The sequence below is a fragment of the Heterocephalus glaber genome, unplaced genomic scaffold (genome assembly GCF_053883595.1).
Source record: "Heterocephalus glaber isolate CG9 unplaced genomic scaffold, H.glaber_assembly_v1.0 deba00001442, whole genome shotgun sequence".
In the NCBI taxonomy this organism is placed as follows: Eukaryota; Metazoa; Chordata; class Mammalia; order Rodentia; family Bathyergidae; genus Heterocephalus; species Heterocephalus glaber.
The window spans coordinates 20,810,455-20,823,507 of record NW_028258296.1 but is presented as its reverse complement, the minus strand read 5'-3'; the positions used below and the strand labels follow the sequence as shown (position 1 = coordinate 20,823,507).

The following is a 13,053-nucleotide window of genomic DNA, read 5'->3' as shown; positions in this document are numbered from 1 at the left end:
CTGGAAGTAGAACAAAGCTTGATCTCTATTTTGTGGAACTGTGCCAAATCCTCCTCATCTCTGCATGTGGGCATGTTAGTCATTTAGGAAGTGTCCATTGGTTAGTCCTAAACCTACCTAGCCTATGTCATTGTCCTTCAAGATTTACAATACCTGTACTCAAAAGCCTCCATAGCCCTAAGCCTATGGTCACCTTGGATTCCAGCAGTTCCTCACATGACTAGAATTACCTACCCCTCAAGCCATAAAGATTCCTTCTGTGGGAGCCAAATGGCCCCTCCAGTCACAAGGACTCAGCCTGAACTAGGAAACCAGGACTGACATAATAATTGACTGGACCCTGGCCCACTTGAGCTAATCCTTAGAAACTAGCTGCCTGCTTCTGTGGGAGGGCTAGTATGAACTCCTGTGTTGAGTATGCCCCCTCCAGCTACCTAAGCTGGAGTCTTTTTCATATCCTTTCTCTTATGTTCCAGGTAAAGCTTTTTTCTGTAAATTCATATTTTAGTTTTAATTTTCTTTATCACTAAAGCAAGGATTCACACTAGCTGGCAACAGGTCTGTGTATAAAGTTAACTGACTGAGGTTATGCAGATAGTAAATAGGGGAGCCATAATTCAAATAAAGTACTCTTAATCAGTGGGAGAGAAAGAGAGAGTGAAAACATATTTCGTGTGTCATCTAAGTTAATTTCATTTTATTCTTATAGTAACTTCATGAGGTTGGTGTTGTTCCCACTTTGAGGGCCTGAGGCTGAGAAAGCTCAGATGCAAATTGTGTAGTATCACAGAGCTGTGACAGAGCCAGGATTTAAACCCAGCCTGTGAACTCTCCAATACCCCACAACAATTAACAGGCGTTTGGAACAATAGAATCATAAGTTCTCAGAACTGAAACTTGGTATTTTATAAGAACTGAAACTCCTTCTTAGAAAGGTAGGCTGATGAGAAGGAGAAGGGAATACTGTCTATTGTTTTAATCAAGTCATTCTCTAAACACCTGAATTGAGGATTCAGCAATAAAAAGATGTCTATCTACCAGGAGCTCCTCAGACTAGCAAGCAAAGTAGCACTGTATGATAGGAGTGAAAATACAGACACAGGTGTTACCTCTCCAGCCTGGAGACCTGGGGAAGGTTTTTTGCAAGAGGTGTTGCCCCTTCTAAAGGGGTCTGATGGGAAGATTATGAGTTGCCCAAGAAGAGATGGAGTCAGGAAATAAAACACCCTGTGCAGAGGCCCAACTAAGAAACAAGGCAACCAGAATGAGGAAGGAGAGAAGACAGAGGCCACAGCATGGGAGTGGGCTGTCCTGTGGGCCACAGTAAGACATCTGGAATTTGTTCTGAGGGTCCCGGGAGCCATTGGAGGATTTAGACCAGAGAGTAGCGCAGTCAGATTTGCAGTTTGGAAACACCACTTTGGATAGGATGATCGTGGCAGTTATCCAAGAATCGCATCATTGTACTTAGAACTAGGTAGTGTCAGTGTATATGAAGACACATGGGTGGATTTCAGCCATTTTAAGCAGACAGATCTGTCAGAAAATGGTGTTTGATTAAATGTGGAGGCAAAGAAGAGAAGTTACTGGATTGAGTACACACCTGTGAAGAACAGAGACTGAAAGAAGAAAGGCAGAATATTGGGAGAATGTGATGAGTTCAGGTTTGAGCAAGCTGATGTGGAAGTGTTGTGGGACAGGCAAACAGGCTGTTGTGAAGCTCAAGACTGGATAAGTCAGGGACAGAAATGAAGGTGTGGGCAGTGTGGACATTAGGTGGCATTTGGAGTCACGGGCCTAGATTAACTCACCACACAAAGGGACATGTAAAGTTAGAAGAAAAGACAGTAGAGCCAGAGAATTCTGGGAAACATCAACATTTAAAGAGAGGGAAAAGCCAGGCATTGTGGCACATGCCTGTAATCCCTGCACTCTGGGGGGGCTGAGGCAGGAGGATCGAAAGTTCATGCCCAGCCCTGCAATTTAGCCACACTTAAAGAGACCCTGTATCAAAATTAAAAATACAACTAAAGTCTGGTGATGTAGCTCGGTGCCAAGGTCCTGGGTTCAAGACTTAGTACCAAATAGATAGATAAATTAAATAGGTAGATTGATAGATAGAAGATAGAGTGTACAAAGGAGAGAGGGGAGAGAGAGAGAGAATCCTTGAGACATGTGTATGAATGCTATGCCAGAACAACTGTGTGTTAAGAGCAACACGAGGATTCTCTTGTACTGCAAATTTGTTTTCCATTGCTCTTTATAAGGAAATGAGGGGGGCAACAATTTTAACTGTAGAGAAATGTTCCCCCTTTTCTCTATATTTGCATTCCCTTAAATTTGAATGGTCTTTCCCCTCAAGCTATTACTTCCCTGGCAAACAGACATTTAAGTATGAAATAATCACTAAAAATATTTCTGGAAAGATAATATCACAAAAAGCCCTGAGAAACTAAATAGAGTTGTTATGAAAGATGAGGGCCATGTTCACCTCCGTGTATACCCACAGTTCATCCCAAACTTATTAAAATTCAACACATTTATGCAGTACTTTGTACTTTCTAGAATACTTTTGATTATCTCATTAGCCCCAAATGCAGTTGTAATGAGGCAGATGACTCTAGCACCAATGGGTTATTACACTGTGCTAGGAGAAAGTGATAAGCAGAGGAGAAGAATATAGAAAGAGCTACAGAAATTCAGAGAAGAGACATGTTGCTTGTGTGGAAGGATATGAGAGGCGGCAAAGGCTGAGCCTTGAGGGCTAAAAGCATTTATTGAGTTCTTACAGTGGGTCTGCCACTGTGGTTGGCACTGCATGTGTTACCTCATTTGAAGAACATGGGTATTTTGAATGCAGAAGTGGGCACTTTTACACAGAGGTAGATGGAGTCTTTGGCATTCTTCATAGCGCTTGGCACAAGAGCACAAAAGCTATTAATATTGGTGGCTATCATTATCGAATACTTCCAGAAGCATCACTAAGGCCCTTTGAAAATGCTGTCACATTTTAGCCTCACTACAACTCTGAGAACAAAGTATTATATTTTCCACTTTACACATAAATTCAAGTGACTCATCTAAGTGAGATTCCTGGTAAAAAGCAAATGGCATACTTAGCTAAGAATTTTAAAAGAATGTTTAATAAAAGGAATGTTCTGCAGGTACAGGCAGGGCACAGAGAACCAACAAGGAACACTGAGGCACCCAGGGACTAGTAAATGTGTCGAGCCATTACCACCCTCAGATGGGGATGATGGGAGGAAACAGCATTATCAGAACCCAGGTAAGAGGTAGTATCACAAAGTATGGCCATCAGCGAAGCTACAGTTATAGAGGGATGCAGCTGTTGTTGCTGAAACCACAAGAAAGCAAGAAAGGAGCCAGAAAAATAAGTACATCAACCTCTCTGTCCTCTAACCTCCAATCTCCTTTATAAGTGCATTCCATTGCCAGACTTGACAGAAATGAAATTCCAGAGATGCAGTTCATGACGGTCAGTTCTCTGGGGCTTACAGCAGGACACAAAACGGTAGAACATGAATCCTGAGCACATCACGGTTACATGGTTAATGCAGCAGGCCTCGAATCAAATCCATCTTTGCCTGCCTCCAAACCTCAGGCCTCATTCATTGCTTTTACGTACAGTATTTTTCCACAATACACATGGTAGCAGCTTAGTAAATATTTAATGAATGAAATCCCAGATGAAAGTTGAAGAAACTGAGATTGAAGGTAATGTGTCTTGAGTTTAGGAAATCGAGTCTTGGTTACTCTGGAACCATTTCTTGATTTATGCCTCACTGCCTGTTCACTGATCAAACATCACTCACTCTTTCAGATATGAAAGGAAATCTTCAGCAAAGTGTTTCTTCCATAGTAAGCCTTTCTGTAATGATTCTTACGTTGAAACCTTCGGGATTTAGTGTGAGATTGCAGATTTATGGTACTTACTGGATTAGTATTTCTAGTACTTGTGATGGACAAGAATGTCATCGAATTTTCCTTCTCTTTTAGGATTTCCACCCCTGTCTTCAAACACCCATCCCCAATGAAAGTAAATCTTGTATCTGCTAAAAATGATGCAAGGCAGGAACGTCTGTTTAAATCCTGAAATACTTGGCCTTCAAATGAAGATGCCAGCAATATTATCAATAGAAAAGAAAAATTGCCTCTGTATTAGGCAATATCCAGTCAGGAGAACAGAAACCGCTCTAGTTATGTCACACAGAGGGAATTTAAGTAGGACCTTTGATTATAAAGGCCTTGAATTATCTGGAATACCAAAAGGAGCAATTGGACAATAAGCCCTACATTATTACTCACAACTACATCCCCAGTGCATAGAACAGTCCCTAGCATGTAGTGTGAATTCAATAAATATGTTTTGGATCTATGATTACATCTGTGGACATTTGTACTTTCAGCCTAAGGAAGACACCAGTTGGGAAGCATTAAGACACCTGTGTGACCACTGATAATTCAGTGGATATAGGTATGTGGTTTGGTCTTTGGTAAGAAATCATGTTGAAAGTCTTCAGTTTAAAACCTGTTAATAGATAACACTTGTTGAGCACCTACTAGGTACCGGGTACTACTCTAAACACTTTTCTAAGCCCTTTGCAACATTACCTCCAAAATAACCCTATGATAATGCGTTATAATTTTCCATTTTACAGATGGGTATCAAACTAAGGCAAAATACTTTTAAATAACATCCAAGATCATACAACAAGGAGCCATGAACACAGTCTGGCTCCACAACCTATATTTTTAACTTCTATACCATGTATCTCTCTGTTGCTCATGTGATGAAAGCTTAGCCCAATTTATAACCTTTGTTTCCCATTTTCTCCACTGTGCCTTGGGGCAGAAAGTAGCCAGCTGTTTTCCCAACCCCTTGCTTTCTCTTTTTTCTGGTCCTACAGCAGACCATATTTTCCAGCCTTTTTTCATGGTTGTTGTAGCTGTGTGAATGAACGTTAGGCAGAGGAATGTGAGTGAAGTGACATGCATCCCTTCCAAGATTGGCCCATAAACTCTTCACACATGGTGCTGTATGTTCTTTCCCTTTCCTTCAGCACAGGAAAGGTGAGCATGGTGAACTAGAAGGTCATATGTTGAAGAGTTGGAGCCACAAAACAGAAGAAGGATGGGTCCTTGAATGTTGCTTGGAGAAGAGCTGAGCATCAATCAGGAACATCTGTATCAAACTTTAAGTGAACAAGAGATAAGCTTCTTTGAGTTTTGTGTATCATGTTTTTTTAAATTAATTTTTTTGGTACTGGGGATCGAACTCAGGACCTTGCGCTTGTGAGGCAGGCAGCGGAAGCACTGAGTTTAATCCCCAGCCCATCGTGTTTTTATTGTTGCTGTAATAGCAGCTAGAGGTATGTGAACTGAGCTGGTCTACCTACTGTCCCTTGAACACACCTCCAGCTTTTGCACATAGAATTTTTTTTCTCTCCTTCTATTACTCATATTCTAGAAATTATGACTCAAGGTCCAAACCAAGTCCAGTCACCTTCAAGCAGCTTTCTTCAGCTTCCATCAGCCACAGCGATAGCGCTTTCTCTCAGCTTCCTGAAACACATTGTTATCTATACCTTTTTCTGCAGTTATTATAGCTCTAATTCCCCATGTCTTGTTTTCCTAGTGAAACCGTGAGCTCTTCTAGGTCAAAGGTCGTGTTTTTATGCTTTTTGTATGACTCTGAAGTACATGACATGGTGTGTATCTTGGGAATTTTCAATAAATATTCATGGGAAAACAAACATAAATGTATTAAGTTCAGTAAGTCCATTTTCCTAAGAACAGTCTTTCACAGCTGACGCATGACAGTATGTAAACTATAATTTACTGGATTTGGCATTTTTATTATTCTTTTCACCAATATACACATTCTAACACTTCCTGACAACTGCTTTGAGGAGACAGAAGGCATGCTTATCAAATTTCACATGGCACGGACTAGAAGTAATAAATAATGCACAAGATGACAGAATCAAAACTAGACAGGTTGGAATGAAATGGATAACATTAAATAGAGATAACTACGAAATTAGACTGTTAAAAAACAGCTATCTAATTTTAGTATGGAAAGACACGACTAACACCAATTTATAAGGGGAAATTTGGGGGGTTTAATTGGTTGCTGGGCTGACATGAACCCAGAGTGGTATACAAGGTCCTGTTCACGTTGGACTGAGGCACTGTGTGACAGGCAGAATATTCAAGGTTCAATGAGACAGGCATGAGGGTTCTGGGTAGCAGTGAATTGGAGGTGGACAGAGCCTCAATGTTGGGTAAAGTCCACAGTATAGGGGGGAACAAAGTCCTATTTTTTAACTTGGGTAAGCTAAACACATGAGTGAACTTTCACTTTGCAAATGTTGGTGGAAATCCTCCATCTGTGAATACCATTACATAATATCTGACATTAAACTAGAACCAATAGAACAGGCTAAGTCGCCTGAGAGTTTCACTGTAGAAATAGAAACTAGTAGGTTTCAGAGGTTTGTTATTTTACTTTTGGTCCTATTCTCCAATGCCAGGGTCAGAGCTGTCCTATACTCAAGTGCCCCCAATTTAGAAGCTGGGAAAGGCTATGACATTTACACCCCATCTTCTCTGAGCTCAGCTGGGACAACCATTCTTTGCTCCTAGAAACTCCACTTCCTAAGAGCTACAATCAGAGCTCTGGCAAGAAGGCTGCTGTCTGGGCCTTGGCACCAGACCACTGAGAACGTGAACAGTCTTAGGCAGTGTTACTAGAAGCCAAGCATCTGGAATGAGGGTGCTGCTGTAGTCTGTGCTGGTCAGACTGTTCCTTTTCCAGATACTGAGATTTTAAAAGGATACAGGCAAATTGATGTGTATCAAAAGATGACCAGAGGGGCCGGGGATTTAGCTCAGTGGTTCTGGCTCCTACTGAGCAAGCACAAGGTCCCGAGTTCAATCCCTGTTACCAAAAAAAAAAAAAAAAAGAAGAAGAAGAAGAATAAGAAGATGACCAGGACATTGAAGTGACTTACAGATTAAATCTAGTTGCTTTCTGGTTCTGGTTCCAGTTCCAGGACGGCAGGGGGTCAGGAGGGAGGGTGGGAAGGTACTGTGGGCCAGCACAGATACCAGGAATGCTTTTAGGTATGTGAATGCTCTTTAATGGAAGAATATTGCCACTTTAATGCCAGAAGGTAGAACTGGGACTGGTGAGATTAAAGTTGAAAATGAAGTTTTTTAACCTTTACATCTCTTCAGAAGTGGAATAAACTTTGTGAGTAAGCAAGGTTTAAAACAGTCAAGTAAAGGCTCAGTATTTTAGGTGGAATTCGGAACATTGGGTGGGAAATTAGGTAAGGTTTCTAAGATCTCTTTCAAATTTAATATTCTAGTTAGTGGTATGTTACAGCACATCAGGGGAGAAGGTCATTGCCTTACATTATTTAGTTTTTATTTTTTGATACTGGGGATCGAACTCAGGACCTTGTGCTTGCATGGCAGGCGGCAGAACCACTGAGCTAAATCCCCGGCCCTCTTTATATTATTTTGGAGTTACACCCTCTATTTTGCAAGATCACCCCTTAAAAGTGCACAAAGATGGACTATTTAATCTGCAGCATATGAAGGAAGAAGTAGAGGCTTAGGAGAGTCTCTGAAAGGTGAGGGAAAAGGCATCTCTCTCAGGAATTCCACGTGAGGGGACTGCAGGGAGGAGATGGGAAACAGTTCCCCAAGGACGAGGTGCTGGTTGGATGTCACACACTCTCGACATATCTACGGTGAGGATAACACCTTGCTCACCTCCTACCTCTGTAGACCCTGAAGAAACACACCAGGATCACATAGTTTTGGGGAACTGATTATCCTGGATAAACTACTTGTTTCTATGTGTATATTTCTCTCTCCGATCTGTTTCTTGGATTCTTCCTTTTCTTCAGAGGCGAGAACTACATTCATTTCAAAATCTCGAGTCTCACCTGAGGCAAGAGGTCATTTTTGCATAAAGTCGAGGTACTGTGGGCTTGAGTGTAAAGACAGGTTCTCAGGCTGGGGACCTGGAGGATGATACCACAAACAACCTGGGAACAGGAGAACGGGGACAGAGGTCGAAGTACTTATCCACAAAGGCTCATTCTGTGCCTGCCTTAGTTGCCTGTCACGACCACTGTCCCCTCGCCAAGTCCGCTCCAGGGGTGGGGGGAGGACATGAGGCGTGAACCTTCAGGGAACACACACACCTGGCAGACCACAACCACCACCACCCCACCCCCCGCCACCTGCGCACACCGCGCGCCCTCGCCCCGCCCTGGTCGCCTCCGGGCCCGCTCCCCCCGCGGTGCCCGCCTCTCCAACTGGCGCGGGCCGCGGCCGAGCCCCGAGTCGGAGGGGGCGCGGGCTGCGCGGGGGCCGGCGCCCCGAGCTCTGGGCATGCTCAGTCGGGCGGGCAGGGCTCCGGGCGCGAGCCGGGATCCCGCCGCACCGCATTCATCCGCTGCCAAGGAAGCCGCCGAGTGCTCGCAGGCTCGGTGCGCACCGCCCGCCCAGGACCCCGCCGCCGCGCCCTCGCCGCCCGGAGCCATGGCCGGCCTCGGCCACCCCGCCGCCTTCGGCCGGGCCACCCACGCCGTGGTGCGGGCGCTGCCCGAGTCGCTCAGCCAGCACGCGCTGAGGCGCGCCAAGGGCGAGGAGGTGGATTTCGCCCGCGCCGAGCGCCAGCACCAGCTCTACGTGGGCGTGCTGGGCAGCAAGCTGGGGCTGCAGGTGGTGCAGCTGCCGGCCGACGAGAGCCTCCCGGACTGCGTGTTCGTGGAGGACGTGGCCGTGGTGTGCGAGGAGACGGCCCTCGTCACCCGCCCCGGCGCGCCGAGCCGGAGGAAGGAGGTAACTGCCCGCCCGGCTACGCGAGGGGCGCGGCCGGGGACGCGCGGGGCCCTCCAGCTGCCTGGCCTTGGAGCCGGTGGCGGCTTTGCCCCCCCGCCCCCGCTAGGCTAGTTCACAACTTCCCTTCGCGGGCGGGGTTGTGCATGGTGGGAGGGAGCGCCGGGGAGGGAGAAGTTCATTGTTCACACCTCCTGGCTGGCAGAGCCTTCGAGCCGATCCGACTGAGTGCTGGTACGGACTTGGGCAGGTGGATGAGCTGGGAATCCACCTCCCGAGCAATGTTGTTGTAAAAATTAAACAACAGAGACAGTGCAACTCTTGAGTGTGTACTAGGGAGCGGGGACCCTGAGAGGGGTACATTGCACGCGGACGGGTGGAGGTTGGGTGCCCCCCAGGGAGACAGCGCCAGTTGGTGACTGTGGAACAAGTCCTGCCTGGCGCCCGGAGAAGGGCCGGCCAGGTGACTGAACGGGGCATCAGTGCACGCAGACCTCGGGCGTCCCGAGTTACTTTTCAGTGATGGCAAGTGAATCTCTTAAGAACAGCGAATGAATTTAAGGAGAGCGTTTTGTAGGTGAGCTGTGGGGTGTGTGTGTGTATGTGTGTGTATTTGTGTGTGTGTGTGTGTAAGGTTTGAAAAGGTGTACTCTTTGTGGGATGTTGGGTGTGTGTTTAATTAGAAATGGTTGTTTCACAAGTTCCGTAATTTTTATTCTCTGCATTTTTAAACTCATAGCAATTAAGAGATCTTTTTGTGTTCTCAGGGGATAGTGACTACAGTATTACAACTCATGAAAATGGCTGTGATTGCTTGAAAGATAATGTAGGTTAGTGGGGAGAGACAAGTAGAGTGAGATTGGATTTTAAAATGCCATCTGGCTTGGGTTTCTTCACATTACCCGTAAGAGCCCAGGCTCAAGACTCTGTTGATGTTGGCATCCAGTGGCATTACAAGACGCAGGTGGTTTCCTTCATATCTGGAGGTTGCGGGATGTTTTCTGTTTTATCTTTATTCACATCACATTGGAAATACAAAGAGCTTTTGATTTAAATATGCTTATTCTACATATGTCCCACTACTACAGAACCCTACATGGCCCGATAATAAACATCCCATTTATTTCTCACTGAGATAAATAATCAGCTCTTTTCCCACCGTACTTTAGCAGAATCCAAAACAAGTCACCTGTCTTACTCTCCTGGCCTTTTTATCTCCTGGTCGCACCCTTCCTCTGTGAGAGGCCCCATTCTCTTTTTACTGATCAGGAATGTAACCCTATTTGAATATCTCTAATGGGTTCTAGGCCATGTGGCACAGCTGTAGTTTGTATTCAAAGAGCAAAACAAGTTTCAAAAATCCTTTCAAAATGCTACTCCCTAGACAAGAGTAGTTCCATTATCCATTTCTTTTTGTCCACATAATAAAACTTTCCAAGTTATGGTTTTACTGATATTAGAGTGAGCAGTGATCTTTCTCCCCTCCTGTGATTTGGAGGCTCAGAATTTGACTCCACCCTGTTGGTCCACTGCCAAAGATCACATAATGCAGTGGATAAGAACATTTGGCTGGATCTCAGCTCCATCACAAATTCTCTGATCTTGGGGTTGTGTGTCTTGCCTCAGTTTTCTCACCTATAGAGTGGGTATAAGGGTGGGTATAATAGCTACTTCGCAGAGTTGTAATAAATTTATTAATTCTCTTGAAGTTCACAGGACAGGGCATCTAATTAATACTGATTGTTACTATTCAGTAGACAGTGGGTCATAGCCTCCTTGAGTAGGTAGTCAGCCATACACCAAGTTAGTGACATTTCAGATTCCCAAGGTGAAGATCAGTCATCTTCATGCTTCAGGCTTCATCTGAATCTGATCTATGACACTGCCTCTCAGCTCGGATCTCTGAGTATCTTTACTGTCAGACATGATCAGGGTCACCAGGACAAGGGGCCTTAGGAGTTGGGGCAGAATTGGGTGGGATGCTCTGAAGAGCAGAGCAGTGCAAGGCAATGGTCTGAAATCTCTCACAGCAGTAGCCTGCTGCCATGGTAGGCCTTGGTGCTTGTTGACTAAATGAATGAACAAAATGCTAATTAGCTAATTCAGACACACTGATAGTAGCTTCAAGATCCTTTTCAGAAGGATTGTTATTATGTATATGTTTTTTCACAGGACACCTGCTTTCCTAACTGAAAGCTGAGGAGTTATTTTAAAACTACCATCACTGATCTCTGCCTCCAGTCTCTTCAATTCCATTTCATTCCATGCTATGGCCAGGTTGGTGGTTTAAAACTCAAATCTGATCTTGGCCCTCCCCTGACTAAAATTCTTGAGGGGCCCCCATTGAGCTGGGCTCTGCCTGCCTTTCCAGCTTTAGTGTCTTACCTCACCCAAAGCGCCTCCCAACACTTACTTGGTCCATGCCCAGTTCTTTCATCCAAGCTCTTCATTCTGTTTCTTTTCTGCACACGTGTTTTTCCTTTCTCTGGTTCACTCTCACTCATAGCTTTCTTCCTGTTACCTGGCTGCTCCTACTCATCCTTCAGTTCTTGGCTCACCGTCATTGTTAATATTATTAGCTAGCATTTTTGGATGCTTACCATTTGCCACAAACTGCTAGATCCATGATAAGTATTTCATTAATTCCTACATCAAGTCTTTGGGTTCAACACTATCATCATTCCTATTTCAAAGTTGATGAAACTGGAGCTTAAAGACATTAACTAAATTGGCCAAAGTTATAGAGTAGAACTAGTGAAACCAGTATTTGAACTTAAGTTTGCTGGATTCTAAAGCTCTGATCCCCCCTCTGTGATATTAGACATCTCCTTTCCATCTTGGGTTGATTCTTTAGGACCTCCTATAACCCTTCTTACTTCCTTTTATGATGCTTGTCACACCATATGATAATTTCCTGTGTAGCTTTCTGAGTCCCTCACTATTATGTAAACTGTTAGGGCATGTTTACATTGTTCAACATTTTGTTGGCACACAGTAAATATTTTGTTGAACAAATGTTTCTGTGACTTTAGGTCAACCTTAGTTCTCCCACTTTATGACATACTGTTTTGATACAGGTATTTTACAAGTGTTCCCAATGGGGAGAATCCCAGAAGTTCTATTATTAGTGGGAGTGGGTTGTATCTCTCTGCCTTTTCTTGTCTCTTATTGTTTGTTTTTATAACAATCTTGAGAGGTTCCTTCTTAATCAAAACATTATATTTGATGACTCTTCTCCCTTGGAAGAAAGAACTAAGAAGCCAAATTTTAAAACGTGCTCTTATGAAAGCCCAGTGTTTGCTCCAGTGCAGTCCCCAGAAGTTTATAAAACTCAGGCCCCATATGCAGGAAGCTTAAATGAAGGAAACTACAGTACAGAAAGTCAGTAAATCAGTGATAATGTTTGTTGTCCAATAATTATGTCTCTGGGACTCAGTATTATTATTATGTTTAATACTTTGAAGACAAATCAACCTTGAGAAGTCTATCATATTTCAAATGAACCCACCTTACTTTTTAGGGTAAAAAAAAAAATCAATGTTTAAATGCCCGGGTCCTGTGAATAAGATAGCTATAATATGCAGTAGGACAAGGATCAAGGTGTGAGGATTGAGTTTAAAATATAAATAAAAATTTTTGTATAGTTAACATGCCTAGAGCAGCAGATTTAAAAGGTTTAAGAGGGCATCCAGTGAAAGCCGGTTCCACTTCTGTCTCTGCTGTTATAGTTGGTTACCCAGTTCCCCTCCTTATATTCTTGAGTTCTCTCCAAAAGGTTTTTAGTATCCAGTAAATGATTAACTGACAAAACCTATTGAAACAAATTGTGAAATGTATTCTATGCCCTTTTGGCCCTCTTTTAAGAGTGATTTTATCCTTTCCCAGGTACCAAGGATTAGTATGTGGGATAATTCTACGTAGGAGAAAAATCACACAAACACATTCTCCCAAAATGATAAGAGCTTTCATTCTTTCCTTGATCCTCTTCATTTTTAGCGCCCTCTTAAGGAAGAAGACAGTGCTTGGCACAAGGTAATACACACTAAAGAGATGTAGGTATCAAGTGGGGGAATGGGGTCAAGTGAAAGGAATGAGCAATATATGTAGTTGGGCAGATACTCCCTTTTTATTAGGACACCTGTTAGGACCTACACATTTTTGTCAGGGTTAGGA

The 13,053-nt window shown here is 43.8% G+C and overlaps 1 protein-coding gene across 3 annotated transcripts in view; it reads left to right on the top strand.

Annotated features, from left to right (window-relative positions):
• The window catches only part of Ddah1 (dimethylarginine dimethylaminohydrolase 1), a 274,592-nt gene that overhangs the window by 123,436 nt on the left and 138,103 nt on the right, over positions 1-13,053 (top strand). Inside the window, exon 1 of one of the 3 annotated variants that reach the window (XM_004841348.3) lies at positions 8,376-8,883. The exons of 1 other annotated variant lie outside the window; for it this stretch is intronic. In XM_004841348.3, coding sequence (XP_004841405.3) covers positions 8,431-8,883 — 453 coding nt within the window. In that variant the 5' untranslated portion in view covers positions 8,376-8,430. Of the gene's footprint in view, positions 1-8,375; positions 8,884-9,085; positions 9,458-13,053 lie in introns of those variants that run through there. One more of the 3 variants, XM_087213016.1, reaches the window with a different exon arrangement.